The sequence below is a fragment of the Triturus cristatus genome, chromosome 9, assembly GCF_964204655.1.
Source record: "Triturus cristatus chromosome 9, aTriCri1.1, whole genome shotgun sequence".
NCBI lineage: Eukaryota > Metazoa > Chordata > Amphibia > Caudata > Salamandridae > Triturus > Triturus cristatus.
Window position 1 is genome coordinate 305218917 of NC_140592.1, and position 18842 is coordinate 305237758.

Here is an 18842-nt window from a genome sequence, read left to right on the forward strand (position 1 = left end):
AGCAGCGATCAGAAACAGTACCCCATTCTCTTTCCTCTTTGTTTGCAAAGCTCCAGTGATTTTCTAACCAGCTGTGCTGTGCTGACAAAATGCTTTTGCCTTTATCACAGAAACCTCTGTTTATTTTACATTGGTAAATGCAATTAATGTTTGCCTGAGCCTTTGTGGGAAGCCTCCGATTTACCTGGTCAGACAAGAGATCCGCCCGAGTAAGGACAGCAACACATTTCCCATACACTCCATTGAATTTTTATGAACGTACTTTAAATGTTTAGTTCTTGTCTCCAGATCGTGTAAGTTCACTCCTTTACATCTGTCTCCGTTTTCGTAATCAAATCTATTGATGTCCTTTAAAAGTTTAGTTATTCTGTGCATTGTTTTCCCTGTAATATTATTTGTTCTGGCTGAATGTACTAATCACCCACTCTCGCTAGAACTTGCTCTACAATCTTTTCCATGCAAACAACAGAATGCTAGTCATTTTAATGATTTGCATGGAGGTTTATGTGACCCAGATCTGTTTGATCATGGTGTAAGGACTCGACGTAAAGGACTCACAATTTCTACCTGTGTCAAGTATTCTAAAAAGAGGAAGACAACTTTAGATTCATATTCTCGCTTGGAAGAGTGGCGTGTGGACTAATGATCACTGTGGCCCCCTATGAGACTGCTTTTGGTTGAGTGACCTACCTGTGGTCCCATCTGTTTTGTGAAGTGTGGCTGTGGACTGTTTTAAAAGAAAAGTGAGGCGAATTCTCAGGTAAGCTGTAGTCCAGGTTTAGAGGGCTGATCTAGCAAGTGAGGACATTGGAGATGCATATTTGGCTGGCCAAATTAGAAAATTCGGAGTGGGCTGTCTGCATTCTACATTTAGGTGACAAGACCAGTAAATTCATGTTGGTCGTGGTTTGTTTAGTGGACATTTTGACAACTGCAGAGGTATGGTCCTCTGGCGGTGGATTGTTTTTAGGTCTCGCCTGGCGTTAGCAGCACGCATGCATTGCTCTCGCCATGCAAGGGCCTTTTGGAATCAATACGAGTTCCAAAGCGTGCAAGCGGAGGGACAGAAGCTGTGCACGCGCGGCATTGGATTACACGTGACATCAGATAGGTGCCACCGCAGATTTACTGCCAAAATGTGCACGCGGACGGACAGAAGATGTGCACGCGCTGCGTTTCTGCACAACGCACGCATGGTGTGCTTTAGCTTGTTCTTTATCCCGCTTCTTCTGTTGCAGCCTCCTTCTCGATGTGTCCCTCGTTTCCACTGTTTTCGTCTTTTCCCATTTCCGTGTTTACCTATTATTTTCTCAGCTTTTCCTACTCCCCCATACACATAACTGTACTCTTCTGTATACAGTTACATCTTGCACGCTCTCCATCTATAGCAGCCTTTTATTAAACAAATGCGGCACAGTGGATTTTCCTTGTTTTCTCTTGCTGTGGTGAGTGCTGCCTGTGCTCAGACCCAGTGCCTAGAAGCCCTCGATGTTATTGGCTGGGAGAGGATGGTCATTACAGAGCTGCTGACTTTGGAACTAGGAAATCAGACTCGAGTCCCGACGTCGGCTCAGCACCCTGTGATTCCAGGCAAATCGGTTCACCTTCCCTTGTTCACAATTTGAATGCGTCCCTGTGTTATGTAACTGGTGCTCGTGTAAAGTGCTCCCTCGGGTCGGTTTCAGGTTAAATAAAACTGCTCTGATGAGAACTAAACAAGATCTGAGCCCAGCCCGTCCCAGACCTTCAAAGCTTAGAGGGAACCCACCTATCAGAAGGCAGAACAGCAGCGCGTCATCACTCACCAGGTGGATCCTGGCTCCTGTCCTTTTGTGTTCCCGTCTGATCCTTTTCACAGTGCTTAGAAGCCCCCGTGACCTGTCCTGGCTGCAGACCACAACAAGGTGTCTGCACAGGGGTGTCACCCCCAATCCCAGTTGCTTTTTTGTTTTAAAACACCCTTTATACGTACTGTATCAGCTTGTCACACCTCCGTGGCATATGAACCTGCCTGTGGGGAATAGCTTATTGTTTGAGAACGCACCAGGCCTTCACAAGACTGTGAATAAAAAGGACGTTTTCCTTTTGATAACGATAAAGACGACCGACCCATGCCTCTCTTGTGCACGATTAGAATGTTTTGACTCTCACTCAAACATCTTGCCGTGTGTTCAGTTCACAAAACAATCATAGTGCTATACATAGTCTCTACTTTTTTTAAATGACAACTACATTTTGGGGCATTTTGGAAAACACTTTCTTTTTGTAGCTTAACATCTCGTTGGTGTCGGTAAATCGGTTTCTACGTTTTCATTTAGCTGAAAGGCGTGTTTCTTTTTTATGTGCAATACTTACCAGACTTACGTACATGTCAATTCAATCCCCATTCATCGCAGTCTCATCATATTTTGTGCTGGCTATATGATCTGCTCACACCTTCAGCTTTAGCATACCAAATAATCCCATATTAAGAAGTATATAACAAGCATTTGCAATGCAATAGGTCTCGCATTTACGCGAGTTTGAGCTATTGGCATTGTAAATGGCAATGCGTTTTTATTTATGCTTCAAAAACCAAAACATAAATAAAAGGCATTGTCATTTACAATGCTGATAGCTCAAACTCGTGGAAATGCGAGACCTGTTGTCTTGCAAATGGTTGTTTGGACTGTTGCATATGGTCTGTGGTTGCCAATGGAGTAGATGCACGTTGAGCATTGGGTGGCCTCTAATTGCAAAAATGTTGTGCCGGAGACTTCAATTGACTTGATTCCGCAGATTGTCAAATGAGAGTAGCTATTTCTCCCGAAGATTGACATTTTTTAGTTGGATGGTTTAGAAAATTCACTTGCTGTGACAGTCTGGTTAAAGTAAATGTTAACCTTATAAGCTACAATAGGAGCACAATAGGCTGTTGTAATAAGTGTGGAATGTGGCTTTATTGTTGTGGCATTTTGTTTGGTGTACTCTGTGCTGCCACTGCCCATGGTCTGCGTTTGGTGGACTGTGTCAATATGCCATCATGCTGCTTGCAGCCACAGTGCTGTAGTCCACTTTGGAAGACCTTACCAGAATATGAGTTACTGTTCTACTGCCACAGTCGCCCCTCAGCAATCACAGACTACTACAGATCCTCAGGGACTTGGTTCTCAGGAACAAATACTTTCAGACGTTTATGAGGTGATTGTTCGTTGTCCACACAGAACATTTTGTACCACATACCTCACTCCATGAAATAGCTACTGCTAAAGCAAGGGCATATTTATCTTTCATCATTTAACTTTTTTTAAATCTGGGGATAAAATCTGAAGTGCGGATGTCAGATCCGATGACTGGATATGCAAGTCTACGGACTTGCGGCAGTGGAAAAAGAATGTAATGCTCAAAATTCCACAATTTCTAGTGCTTAGTCCTGGCAGGCACCTGAGCCAAAGCACGTGAAACTGATTATCAACACCCACGCGCAAGCAGCTGAAATTACTTGTTGAGCCCCTAATGTCTGATGACACTGTTTGCCTGGCCCTACACATCTGGGGTTTCCCCAAAAAGCCATATTCTTATCATCTGTAGGTTAAAGCTGACTCCACCCCCAAATTTCTTAAGTGTCATTTCATGGTTGCATGACCTGCTGCCTGCAGTCCACAAACACACACCACAGCCACAATTCAGTGTCGCTCTACATTTGCCGAGCTAACAAGCCCACCCTACCAGTGGGTTTGCTGCTGAAAATGCTATGATTTCTTTGTCACAGCCGGGGATAGGCCTTGTTGTAACCAGGAACCCCTACCCCTTGATGGAGTTAATGACGTGGTCATTGTAACTACTGCAATGATGAACAATTTGTCACTCTGTCATTCCCCCCGTAGGCTGCAGAATGGGGGTTTCTTTCAGAGCTGGATGGCCTACTATGAACCAGTCATGCCCCCATGACGCATTCTAGTCATAGCCTCCTACAGTGTGGGGTTGGTTTGAACATGCTTGCCTTGGGCTGATATTGGCTTTCAGTCTGGCCCTGAATATGTAACCCTGAACCAGCTGCCCCGTGCTAATCAATTCTGTTCTTTCAGAGGCGCCAAGAAGCAACTGAATTCTGAAATGTTAGCTACATAAACCAACAAACAATATTATGGCCTCATTCTGCTTTAGGCAAACCAGCTCATTGACTGAAGTATTGAAAGTGGGTAACAAATGCAGTGCAAGTACCACAGGCGCCTGGGGTCCACATTGAGTGGTTCGGCCAGTCAAGTTTGGATTAAATCGCAAGAAGAGAACTAGTTTGCATCCACATGCAACAGTCTGTGCTTGTCAGTCCCGTCCCGTAAACTTAGACATAGACGCATTACATATGATTGTATGAAACCAGAAACAACACAAAAAAATGTGCATTGCTTTGTGCACATTTTACTGACATGAACATATGAAGCACGTTGTAGCGTGTGTGCCTCCAGGGTACACACCAAGCAGGACACACAAGCAGAATTATAATGTTGCTTCTTTTTTATTAATGTGACTCCGTACACAGGAAACAGGTCTGCACCATTCCTCCGCCACAACAACTGTTCTCCCACAGAATGCTTGAGGCATTGGAATCACCATTATAATTCCATTCCAAAACACACTTTTGTATACAAAACAGAAAACATCTCCCCTTTAATACACACTAACCCATCTCCACACTTTAATAATACATGTTCCCCTCTCATACAATAAAAGACTAAACAGAAAGTAGAGAAGAAAGAGAAGAAGAGAAAAAAACTATAATGCAAGAAAGCTCTCCAACCCACTTCATAATCCTTCAACTATCCAGGTAACTCCCTTCTTCTTTTGTCACCCCCAACTCGTTCTGTGCCACATCATATTCGTGTACCACTACACCCCCAGTTTTCTCCTTCACCACTTCTCCACCTTCCTCAGTTACCCCACTCCGGTGAGCTTGCGTATCTCCGTTGTCACTTCCACTCGGTGCACACTGAGCACCTCCAGCCTTGGCCAGTGAAGTGTCATCATCATCCAACCACCGGAAGTCTCCGCCATTATTCACCCTCTTTCCACAATCCAGTTCCACAACCCGCTCGAAGTGTACGTGAAGGCTTAAATTGCTGTCCTTGTCTTTACTGGTGCAACAGGGCCTGAGGGGGCAGACACCGTCTGCGTGAGCAGACCCAGCACCCCCTGCAGACCCCATCCGCGAGGGCAGACCCAGCACCCCTGCAGACCCCATCCGCGAGGGCAGACCCAGCACACCTGCTGACCCCATCCGCGAGGGCAGACCCAGCACACCTGCAGACCCCATCCGCGAGGGCAGACCCAGCAGCACCCCTGCAGACCCCATCCGCGAGGGAAGACCCAGCACCCCCTGCAGACCCCATCCGCGAGGGCAGACCCAGCACCCCTGCAGACCCCATCCGCGAGGGCAGACCCAGCAGCACCCCTGCAGACCCCATCCGCGAGGGCAGACGCAGCACCTCTGCAGACTTTGTCCGCGTGGGCAGACCCAGCACCCCATGCAGACCCAGCACCCCTGCAGACCTTGTCCGCGTGGGCAGACCCAGAACCCCTAATGTAGGCTGATCATTTCCACGGATAATTTCAGAATGCTAGGGACGAGTTTCCCTTGCGTGCGCACCGGCGCGTGCCAGAACATGCCAGTCATTGCGAAATGGAGATTTCATGTTCTTTTCAGATGCCGGAAGTGGATGGTACATTGCGCACCGGGGGAGTCCTGACGTTGCCTCGTCTTCATCTTGCAGGTATTAAATTCCAAGCCCACTGCATCATCTTTTCCGTTTTATTTGTGTTTATAGACATGGTGAAATTAGAGAAAACTCGAATGTGAAACCTGTTAGTATACTTGTATTATAAAGTAGAGAAGGCTTAAGGTTTTCGTTTTTACAGATTATTGCTCGTAAATCCGGACAAAAATCCTTATATTTTCACTGTATAAAAGGAAGGACTTCTTTTATTGACTGTCGATGCTGGCAATCAAGGCAGCCAGGCCAATAGCTGTGAAGATTGCCTTACTGGGGCTTAAAAAGACACACGATTATCTTCTGAAGATTATATACTTAGAGATGTCAGCATGCACTTGTACTTCAAAGATACTGTTTACAGAGGAGTATTGTTGTGGTGTACATACTTACAGGAGTGACACCCTACAGAAATCCGAGGCTGAGTGTACATTAAATGCTTTAATAAATATGGAACTTTCACGTGAAAATATTTTCACATCACCCATAACAATTCTGTTTGAATGTAGATAATATGAGCAAAGTATAAAAATCTATGAATACAGAGAGAAACGAGCAATGGCAAAGACAGTAGATCTTTCTTTAAGGGGCAAAGGTATGCCAACAGCACCTGTCCATGTTTTTGTTGCCACATTAAAGCTGGACCCATTGGCTTTCGTTGAGATGTGCACATGGCACGCGCCAGCAGGTAAACTGTGGGTCCTGACTAAAGCATTAAAAAGTAAGCCTGTTGCAGTGGGAAAAAACAACACAGCATTGATTGCTTTTAGCATTCTACAGATGTATGATATAAAGAATTTAATGTGTGATGATTCAGTGTACTTTTTAGATGTAATATAAATGTAAATGTCAAGGTACTTATAGAGCGCACTGTCACCAGACGGCCACCTTGCGATGTCACCTTTTGCGGTTTCCTGGCGCTGATACTCATACCGCTGTGGAACCCCTCCTGGCTTTCCCTGTGAAGTGTCCACTCCTGGGCACCCCCGGGGTGAAGCCAGGCATCCCAGCGCTGTTGGGGCCGGTGTGGAGGCTAAGCAAGCTATTGCCCAGAGATGCAGCGTGGGGCCCGTGATTAAAATAGGCACCGAGGCGAGAATAGACAGGTCCGAGGAAATTGAGCCCGAGCCCCGCCGAGGTGGGAATCGAACCCTGGTCCCTGGCCAGAACTCTGCTTCAGGGTCTGCCGCTCTAACCATTGAGCCACACTCCTCCACGATAGTCCCTCACGATTGCAGTGCTCACACTCCATAGCAGGAGTCACTGAATAGCCAATAGATTCCGGTGAGGGCTGTTCTTGGAATGTTCATAGCCCACTCGATGTATATTTTAAAGAATTAGTAACTTAGACCAAGAAGACAGCTGTGCTGTCAAACATGACCTGTAAAACATAGAAATTCACTGAAACAACTTTGGTTGATATAACGTTAAGAGAACCTTAAACAGTATTTGCCTGACAATTAATGGGAAAAACTTTGCTTGAGAATACAAGGCTATATTTCAAAAGAGACTAAATGGAGATGTCAAGGTAGCTATGCCATCTCATCTGTACCTTATGACTTCACACGCCACATCACTGGTGACATCACTGACGGCGTCGCCAGAGCGATCTTAAGTTGAATCATTGTTGACGCTACATACAATATCCTATTAAAAAAAGTAGTGAAGTTTCTGAACTCGTGGGAAGAGGAACATTGGTGGGTTGCCATTACACGTAACAAGATGATGTCAAGAGCGCGGCTATGAAGCTGTGTAGGCTACAGTGGAGGAAGAAACGTGTTCTTAGATTGGTAAATGGGGAAGTGGCTTAGATATGGTATCTAAAAGTTACAGATAATCCGAAGTACTAAACGGAGAACGTGCCAACATCCACGTACTAGTAGCTGCAGTGTTGCAGATATTATGTGGCCTAATTGAGTCAAAGGATATTCGTGAAAAAAGGGATCACAAAGTTGCCAAATGTACCTTGTGTCACAACATTGGCTTAATTGTAATTTTTTTCCGAAGTCCCCATCTTGCAAACATGAAAACTGACCACATTATATTAATACGTGATTCTCAGGCTAGTAGGTAGAACAGGCCTAGGCTTCTCAGGAAGGTACTATGGGGTAGGGACCCAGAATTTGCTCAACGACATAACTCAAAAATGCTTGAACAGCCCAGTGCTTTAGTTTCGTTTTGTTACACTAACTACACAATACAACACATATAGAATTTGCAATTTCTATTGAGGTGCAACAAATAAAGCAACAGTGATCTATGAAGGCAAATTACATGTGCGGTAACACTGTGGGAATGGAAGTGCAAGCAGGTTACTGTGTCTATAAACCCAGAGGTAAGTCTCTTAATGGTACCCAGTTTCTTAGCGGGTAGAAATTAGGCCGGCAGTCTCAGTTCTAGTCCAGGTGTTTTCCTGAGGCAGTGTTCCATTAATGTTTACCTCCGCTGGTGCAAGGTGATCCCAGCATGTGGTCCTCGCTGGTCTCCCACCTTCTCTCTCAGTCCTGCAGGGGGAGCAGCAGATAACTCTGACATTTAGAGGGAGAGGTTACAATCTCTGGTGGTGCAATCCAGGCCCAAACACAAATTTACCACCCAAACAGACATAAGTGCCCCCCCCAGACAGGTCACTGGTGAGTCAGTCAAGGGTCTGGATGTGTCCTTCGGTACATTGTAAACATACGACGCCTTAGTGTGCATGCATGTTTGATGTCGGTACTTGGAACCAAAAAATGAAAAATGCAGTGGCTAATTGAAGTTGGTTAACTCAGGGCAGGGGTGTACACTTGCAAAACCTTACAAGGGATCCTACCATCTGCAGTCTTATTATGGAATTAACTCCCCATATCCAATTTACATACGCAAATGTGAGAGTCCATGTACATTCATCAGTAGATATTAGGTCTTTCTTGGATGTGCACAGGAGGTAATAGACTTCCGTGCTAATAAAACTATATATGCTGTATTCGCTGAAACAATGTTTTAATCAACAACTTCCTCCCACTATCTCACACATGATGTGTTGTGTATCCAATGATGTTGGATTATCCCTGGCCCTCTCCTGCTAAAACGTTTACTTTACTCTTCTGTTGGACATATAAGTGTGTAAGCGAATCTTGTGTATCCAGTAGATGTACACGCCTTGCTCATATGCACCAACTTTGGCAGCTCCCACAACTTGCTCTATTGTGAGACTTGATGCAACAAGCACTTCTCGCTTTGTTAGATCAGTCAATGTCTGGAGAACGTCTCCAGTGTCATGCCTGCATTGGGGTCACCAGACCTTTCTCTGCTTGCCTGCAAGTGTTCAATATTGGCACAAGATCTTGAGTTGTGGCGCTGTCCTACTATTGTGTGTATACACACATAATCTGGCATATCCAATTCCACAGTGTATAGGATAAGAACTTTAAGCACAATGAATTGAACTCTAGATGTTGGAATATGCACTGTGTGTGGCAAAAGATACCTTATTCACATGCCTTTTAACAGGGCATATGTAATATTCATCAGAATTTAGAAGGTAAACATTAAGAGCCATTACCAAGTCTGACATCAACCCCATCTGTTCCTTACATTGCACTGCATGATGGAAGCGGTGTAAAGGCCAAACTTGCGCTCTCTGCAGTTAGTTGAATTCTCACCTGACAGAAACCGAGTCCCTTGACTCAGCGATTAGATTTGTGAGGTGGAAGAGTGATATTGGCGTGAGTCCACACTGCTCCACACAGAAGGAAAAATGCTGGCAGAACATGGGGTCTCAGGAATCTTCAAAGATGAGATATTTTGCTTCCACCCTGGGGACGTATCCGCCAAAATGAAAAACCTGCCCACTTCCTGCATGCTTCCGCCCTGTGTCTTCTCCTTCCTGCCCTCCAGTTCATCGATCGTAGTGTGGACTGGAGCCAGTCTTGGAAGAGGGGGACCATGACGAAGAAGCTGGCTTCTGGAACATGCATTTGCGAAAAAACAAATATGGTCTCTGCTCCATGTGAGAGTCTTCCACCAGCAAGAACTGAACAAACATAGGACCAGGTTTACCAAAGTTTTTGTGTGAAAATGTGCACAACACAAAGTGATGGTAATAGACGTAAAGAAAATTTTCAATCAGCTTTTGAGCGCAAAAGGATTATTGTGACAAAAGATAACAGTACCAACGCCTTTGCGTTGTATTCCACGAAACACCTGATAATCCAGGGGGCCTAACGGTTCAGGAACAGTGCAAACACCAGTGGGACACCACGCATATTAACATCTACTAAACCACTAAAAGTAGAACAAAGTAGCATTGCGTCAAGTCATCGCATCAAATGAAACCAGGTGCAAACAATGTGCAAAAGCTCATAGAATAAATTTTACACGTGTAATACTTGTAAGATTATTAGTGCATGTTACACATAATGGGATTTGATTTTGGGCCGTCGTCTGAGAAAATATATTTGTGCTCAACAGTAGCCTTAACTACTATTCTCCCTATGTACCATCTTGCAATGCTAAACTCTGCTTGGTGTCACATAAGCATGGTGCCTGATTTTCTAGCAGGGTTGTGCTTCACTTTTTGTAGTAATTGTATCTTGTAGTCTGCATTTTGAACTCAGAGGAACCTCTTTCCCTACATCAGGCAACCTTAAATAGGTCAGCAACGACTAGCATCTGCTTTCACAACAAATCAAAATAAATCAGCAGTGGTAAGTAATTGGCAGGATAATAATTCAGTAATTATAATGATTTGTTGCAAATGTGTTAATTTTAACGTTTATATCTGTTGTCAATAACGTTTAGATTATCAAAATGGCAAGCTTCTTTTAAAGAATTAATTCGTCATATATCAGAATTTTTTTATCCTTCAGATGTTTATTCTTTATGAACACATTGTAACAAACATTTAATATGTCCTCCAAATATTGCTTTGTATAGGTGTACCGTTCAATACATAGGTTTAATTTTTCAGTAGGTCACGCTGCGTATACAGGACTGAACACCATACGCCAAAACTCCCAGTCTAAAGTTGTTGTGTGAGTAAAATGAAATCAAAATTTGCCTAATGAAGGTGAATCAGGATTCTCAAAACTTTGTGGTATTACAATTCTGGTATTCCCACAAAAAGATACATAACTGACAGGTTAACAATTCTAATAACTCATTAAATAGGAATGCTTTAAATTAAGCTTACTATTATTTTCGTTTGGGAAAAGCTATAAGTGTCCAAATTAAGAAATTAAATACATAATTTTTATTATGGAATTGTTATTACCATTACAATTGTTTTGAATCTTTGATATTTAGTTATTTTGCATTTTGCAACTTTTCTCTGATGTAATCAAGATTGCTGGTATGAGAGAACAATAAGATTCTTCGAGGCGAAAATGAGACTATTTTTAGGATTAGCACCCAGCTTCCACCTCAAAGTATAACGTGTTTGATTGCTGGAGAGTTCATGTTTACATTTTCTGGACATCTACAACCAAGACTGGTTTTACTTCCATATCCATCCACCCAATATCAACAGCAGAAGACCCTGAAACCAATGAATTGGCATCCTAGGTGAGGATAAAAAATCCTCATTTGAGTTGGAGACTGAGTTCATGAGTACACTGAGGCCACATATCCTATGGAGGTATCAGTATAATTGTCCTGCATTTCAAATCAACCTTCAATGTTATAGGGCCACCCCTAAAAGTGAATCATCTGCAGATTGGGAACATAAATCCAATTGAAACATCAAAATGCTTAGGCATAAGGGAAAACCTCTGATATTATGTTACTGCATAACAAAAGCAAACATTGGTAAAAAGGGAACACATATCAAATTGATCCATTTGTGTAATGAAGCATATATCAAATTCACCCATCAGTTTGATCCCGGGTATATCAAATGGCCCTTCATTATTAAGTGCATATCAAGTGGAACCCACATTATTTTGAGGTTCGGATCAAACCAGCCTTTCTTAAAGTGGGGCACAATATCCCATTTAACCAGAATTGTATTCAAGTGAATATGAAATTAAACCATTGTTATGATGGGGATGCATATCACATGGATCCTTGGGTGATGTGGATGCATATCACATGGATCCTTGGGTGATGTGGATGCATATCACATGGATCCTTGGGTGATGTGGATGCATATCACATGGATCCTTGGGTGATGTGGATGCATATCTAATTGTACTAGGAACATAGACTAACTGTATGTCCTATGAATTAATTGGTACAATGGGGCCAACAGAGACATTTCTATGACAGAGCTGCAAAAAAGCTGGTGATCTTCATGATAAACATAAATGTAATGTGGCAGTTTATCAAGTAGAATATGAATTTGATAGGGTAGCATGTGTATCTGAAAAACCAAAGAAAATGGTCCAGTTGGGTGTTATACTCTATATAGCCTGAGTGATGTGCTTCCGATCGGTTTTGGGCTCAAACTTTGACAGGCTTAGGGGCAACGTACCTCCCCAACTTTTGTGGATGGTATTTCCAAAATCTGTCCAGATTGATATGATATCGGGGCTCCGGTGAAGAAAGGGCTTCATGGGATGTTGCCAACTAATTTTGAACTTAAATTTTCATCTACTATTCTTCTATTTACTGCATGCATCATCGGGCAGAAAATCTATCCACAAGAATAGTGGATGTCCATTCTGAAAGAAAAGAAAATCAACTCTTTTGTAAAGAAAAGTATATATGACAGTTGCATTTCTTTATTAGGTTCACAAGTGAAACATAGGGGCCGATTACGATGTCGGACGGACCAGAATCCGTCTGACATCGGTCAGGAAATGGAACCGAATGACCTCTTGGTGTCGGTTCCAGACCTACAAGTAGGATGCGACAGAACCCTGTTCGGTCGAAATCCTATACTTAACAATAGGAGCATGCATTCCGAACAGAATGCATGCTCGCATTGTTAAGTGCAGAGATGCAGTTCATCCGTACACCCGATGGCAGGAACCCCAAGGTGCCTGCCACCAGGTGCAGGGATCAACAGGGGGGCACCATCGGTGCCCATGGCGGCCTCGCACCCATGGGGGCCCTGCTGAGGGCCCACAAAGACAATTTCCCACTGCCTTTTTGTGTCGGAAAGGCCCACACAGAAATGCTGTAGGAAACTGCCATCGTACTCTCTCTGCCGGAAAGAGCCGGCCGGGGGAGTACTGAAGGGTTTCCGGGATGGTGGACGGGCTCTCCGAGCCCGTCGAAAGCCATCTGGAAAACCGAGTCAGATTCCTTTCCTACCGAGCCCATCGAAATGGCTCACTCGGAAAGGAATCCGAACGGGCAGGTCCGATGCGGTTAGGATCGGAATCGGGCCCTTAGTTTGTTTCACATTTTCATCCTCCGGACTTTAGTGGATACAACATTAATTTCAAGATTCAGCAATGGAGGGGTTAGTGAGGTTAAACTATGAGTTTGTGAATGTTGGATGGTTAGGTAATGATTAGTTAAATTGAAGAGAATGGCGTTGCAGATTTGTTGTACTGAGTTCCTTCTGGCATGTGATGGGTTTGAGCTTTGTTGGTTTGACTGGTGCAGATGAATGGTGGCTAGTGAGTAAGTATGCCCAAGCGGAACTTGCTGCGTGTGCATACTGCTGTACTGAGGTAGAGTTTCTCTATGCCATACGTAGTAATTCTGTGCTGGGGGGTAATTTATAATATAGGGATCATGCAGTGAGGGTCACGTTTTATGTTATTTTGTATTAGTATAGTGCGTTGTTACCTTCTGTACGATCGCATAGCCATTTTGTAATCTGAGGGCACTTTCCTGCCTAAAACACAGTAGATCATTTGAAAATATTTTTTTAGGTATAAATTTAGTTTCTGATCATTGCCACATTTTGACAGTTGTGTTGCTGCTGCTGTTTTGTATAATATAAAAACATACATTTGAGTAAACTGTACATTGAGCACTAAATTACTTTATTTCCTTGAAATTGTGTAGTTATGTAATGTATACAGCAGGTATTGGGGGCATGTTATTCATGTCACTGAGTAATCCAATTGCATGCTTGATTGTTCTCTTAGGCCGTCTTTATTAGTGGCCTGCAAAAATCGATGGGCTTGGAAACAGGAGTTACCTGGCCCATTGGAATTGTACGTTTTTAGTTTTCACACTGAGCTTTCGCTCTGTGTGAAATAGGGGAAAACGAGCGGGAAACAGCTTAGAAACACAGATTCCCACAGGTTATTTCCCCAAAATTTGTAATCATTACTATTAAAAAATATATAAATTGGACAAGGAGCCAATACAGGTACTACATGAGTGAGCTAACGTAGTCACTATTGTGGTCAATCAGCCATGAGATGAGAGTATTTAGCCTTGTGATGGGCAGAAAAAGTTGCTTGGTAGCCATCTTGAAAGGGATACATGTTCCTAATGACTCATTAAAAATGTATAATTGTAATGTATGTTTTTGTCTTTCAGTGGGCACCAGACCTTCATCCGTCTCTTCGCTGAGCGGGATCGTCGGCAGCATGTCCGCTGGCCCCATCTCAGGAAGTTGCACTTCTGTGAACACTGTGTGCTCGGACAGCGACCGACCCGTTAGCCTCAGCTCCTCTGCCTCCTCGGCTTCGCTGCAGGATAGCCAGAGCTCCTTTGGCAGCAGTGGGGCACTCGGCTCCTCGCACTATGGTTCCCCTTACATGCCGCAGAATGGTAGCGACATCAGTCTGGACCTGACCCCGGTGGCCCACCTGGAAGGGCAGTGTGAGGCCGGACATGCAGGCAATGGAATGAAACGGTTTCATGCTGAAAGCCAAAGCTGTTCCTGCTCCCCTATACTAACTAAAGCTCGGGACCCCAAGGCCAAGCTCTCCCATGTGGATCGGGTGGTACTGGAGATCTTGGAGACGGAACAGGCATATGTCCGGGACTTGAAGAGCATTGTGGAGGTGAGACGTGAGCTTCCATTCTTCCCACCAAATTGCCTTTTATGTCTGCTACCTTGTGAAGCTTGCTACCAAGCAGTGCTTTTCTAGATGAGGATGTAGCAATGAGAATAGGATTAACTATGAATGAGGAATATTTCAGTATTTATTATCAGTGGCTGTGGCCTTCTTATTCTACTATGCCATAAACATTAATTCTCACCCATTGCTCTTTTATGACCCAACACCAGCCACTATAGGATGCTAATTCTGCCTATGAAATGGTAGGCTCTGCTCTGGAGAGGTCCCAAGTACTGAGCACAGTTGTAGCGCAGGGTTCTGTGTTGTTTACCTGAAAAGGGGTGGGGGGGGGGGTAAAAATGTATTATGCCTAAAACATGTGAACTTGGACCTTGGGTGCATGTTATTCCCAATGCTTACACTATGATATAAGCTTATGGTGCTCTCACGGGTCTCATCTAGTATCTGAGGTCCTCGACCCCCTTCTGCATTGAAGTTTGAGATGGATTGTTTAGTCATTGTCTGAACTAGGATCAGAGATATATGGTTTACCAGTTTTCCACCAGGGCTGTGACCTGATCTGTTTGTTGCTTCCCCCCCTTCTTATCTTGTGCCTTGAGTGGATGCCCAATTCTGTATTGAACTCAGAGATAGGGATGTTATGTAATAGCATTTTGTAATGCGCACAGCTGCTCAGAGAGTCCCGGCGTGAGCCCATTGTGGAGATAGAGAAAAAAGAAAAGACAGCTTAATTAAAGAGAAAGGTCTTAAGTCTCTTCCTAAAATGTTTAGGACCCTGAAGGTGGCGTAAGTCAAGAGGGAGTTGGTTCCAGACCACCGCCGCCGTGTAAGCGAATGAGCTGCCACCTACCCTCTTAAGGTGTAACCTGGGGGTGCGGGCCATCAGCATTGTGGAAGAGCAAAGCTGCCTAGCAGGAGCATAGAACTGAAAACATTTCCTTAAGTACACCGGGCAGAGCCCATGAAGGGCAGCATTAGCCATTACAAGGGACTTCAGTTTCACCCGTACTTTCACTGGTAACAAGTGCAGGTTACGAAGGTGCTGCCTGATGCTGATCCTCTTAGGGATGTTGAGAAGGGTTCTGGCCGCGGTATTTTGAACTATCTGAAGTTTGTCCGGTAGATGGACAGGCAGACCAATATACAAAGCATTGGCATAGTCAGTGCGAGAGGTAATGAGTGCTCGAGGGACCATTTCCCTTGCGGATAGAGGGAGTAAATGCAGAAACTTTTTTAAGTGCTTTCAAAATACCAAAGCACATTCCAGTCAGCTTGTTGATCTGAGGGCTGAAGCTCAACTTTCCATCAACCCAGATCCCTAAGTTCTTAACAGGTTGACCCCGTGGTATAAGCCGGGGAGACTCATCTGGCCAGAATGAGTGCCAGTACTGAGGAGGGAAGTTACTGAAGAAAAGAATCTCGGTTTTATCCTCATTACCTTTACGCTGGGCAGCAGTGAGCCAGTCAAACGCTGCTGTCAGACAGGTTTTGACATTGGAAGAGGATGTCTCATTTTTCTTCCAAATGAAAAGAAGCTGATTGTCATCAGCATATGTGATGACTTTGGTACCCACGTCTTTTGCCTTCCAAATGAGGAGAGACATATAGATGTTGAACAATAGAGGGCTCAGGAGCGACCACTGTGAAACCCGGGTCAACAAATTCTGGGGGTTAGCCGTAAAGGGAGGGATCCAGACTTGCTGAGTTCTACCCTCAAGGAAGGATTTCAACCAGCTCCATGCAGAGCCTGTTATGCCAATGTCCTGAAGACCCGACAGGAGCAGGGCGTGTGGCACGGTGTCAAACATTGCCGACCGGTCCAAAAGGACCAATACTGCCCTACCCACAACTTCTAATGTTTCGCGTATGGACTCCGAAATTTCCACCAACGCAGATTCCATGCTGTAAGAGGCTCTGAAACCTGATTGAGCTGGGTGCAGAAGGTCATGCTGTTCCACAAAAGCAGACAACTGTTTTTTGAACAATTTTTCACAATCTTTGGCCACAGCAGGAAAAAGAGAAATAGGGCGATAGCTGGCAGGAAGATTGGGATTTAGTAACGTTTTTTTTATGTAGAGGGACAATCATCGCTTGCTTCCAAAAAGGAGGGACTGTAGCAGATGCTAAGGATACATTAATCAGCGAGTTCATCCTCGGATTAATCACTACAGAGAGCCGGCCAGCAGTTTGGCTGGGCACGGATTGGCAGGTGAGCCAGATTTTAGGGTAGTAAGAGCAGCAAGCGAGCCCACCACAGGAATGGGTTCAAAGGCTGTAAGTTTAACAAGGGTGGAAGGAGAGGCCAGCCGGGTAGGTACCATAGCTACTGGACGGCTATCCAGGTCACCAAAGTAGGATTGCAGAGCCCGAACCTTGTTAACAAAAAAGCAAGAGAGTTCATCACACAAGGGAAGAGACGGGGTGTGGCCGCTGGTCTCTACTTTAGGAGCTACAAAGCTTTGAACGATATTAAAGATTTCTTTAGTGTTATTGCCAGATAGGGCAATCCGCTCACCATAGAATGAGCTTTTAGCTTGAGCAATGGCAGCATAATAAGTCTTTTGGGTCATTTTGAGTTTTGAGGGAGGTTCTGGCCATAGGGCAATAATCCTGTCTCCATTTCCATTCCTGCCTTTTACCTTGCTGTTTTTGCATTTTCAAAGAGCTAGAAAACCAAGGCTTAGTGAGGGGATTTTTACAGCGCCTAGGCCGAGACTCGGGTGAGGTGTGAGTTAGTAGTTGTTTGTTTCTCATCTGTCTGCAGTGTCTCAGATCTGAATTGCAGTGTGTCTCCGATCTCTGCAAAGTAATCCGTGGTGTATCGACACCCAATTAATCAGGCACTTTTGTACTCTTTTGAGAGTACAAGCCCTCCTGCTAAGGGTGAATGCCCAATTTATGTTCCCTACCTTCCAATTTGCAGGTAGTGAACGTAAAGAGATCTGACCCGGTGGGAGGCACTGTGCTTTGTGAAAAAAATGGTAGTTACATAGACTGCACTAGAATCTGAGTTTTCTGAATTCTGCACTTTGGTTCCTGGGACTTGCCTGACATGCACATTAATTCACAATGATTGTGCTGGCAATGACAGCTGTATTTGAATCTGCCATTTATGATGTTCCAACATGCTGTAATCAGACCTCAAGTTTGTATACTTCTAGGTGGCAGTTCTGTAATTAGAGATATGCTGGTTATTTAGTGGTTGTCCTCTTCCTTTTGGCTTCTTGCAAACACTGCCAGGTCTATTAAACCATAATTAGTCATTCAAGGTTCAATGGTGTGGGGCATCTCTAATAAGTGACCTGCATATCATTAGGTTCCTCTTGGCCAGTCTAAGATCTCAATCAGGCAATTAATCAATCAGGATTTGTAAAGCACGGCTAATCACCCGATAGGGTATCCAGGCACTTGCAGGTCCCAGAGGCTTATTTGAACAGCGAGGTCTTGAGGGCCATTTGAAATTCCGGAAGTGAGGTGATGGTTGGAGGTACGTGGGGAGGCTGTTCCAGGTCTTTGTTTCAATGTGGGAGAAGGAGCGTCCTCCACTTCTGCTTTGTTAGATGCTGAGACTATGAACAAGTGAAAGGGAGGCAGTTGTTAAATGTATGCAGGTCTTTGGTTGCGTAGTGCCTTGTGTTCGTGAGTCAGCACTGCAGCTTGAATTGGCATCTCTTCCGGTGGAGTTGCCTGAGGTGGGGTGTGATGTGGGTTCATCGGGGAAGGCCAAGGATGAGTCTATCTGCAGCAGTCTGTATGGTCTGAAGTCTCTGTTGGAGGTGTGCGGCGATTCCTACAGAGAGGGCGTTGCCATATTCCAATCGGCTGGTGATGCGGGCCTGTGTCACTGTGCGTCTCGTGGGTAGGGGTAGCCACTTGGATCTTATGTAGCATGTGCAGAGTGAGGAAGCAGGCAGAGGAGACAGCGTTGGTCTGTGATTTCATGGTGAGCTTGTTGTCAATGATGATTCTGAGGTTTATGGCGTGTTCGGAGCAAGTGGGTTTGGGTCCTAGTACTGATGGCCACCAGGAGTCATTCCATGTGTTGCTGCTGTTGCCAAAGATCAGTACTTCTATCTTTTCTGTGTTCAGCTGCATGCAGTTGTTCTTCATCCAGTCGGCGACGTTTGTCAATCTGTGGAAGTTGGTTGTTATGGGGTCGCCGATGAATGAGAGGATGAGTTGG

General features: G+C 44.5%; 1 protein-coding gene across 1 annotated transcript in view; it reads left to right on the top strand.

Moving 5' to 3' along the window:
- The window catches only part of LOC146797786 (uncharacterized), a 420200-nt gene that overhangs the window by 145937 nt on the left and 255421 nt on the right, over positions 1 to 18842 (top strand). Inside the window, exon 3 of the mRNA XM_085624971.1 lies at positions 14172 to 14641. Within this exon, the coding sequence (XP_085481097.1) occupies positions 14172 to 14641 (470 nt within the window). The remainder of the gene's footprint in view (positions 1 to 14171; positions 14642 to 18842) is intronic.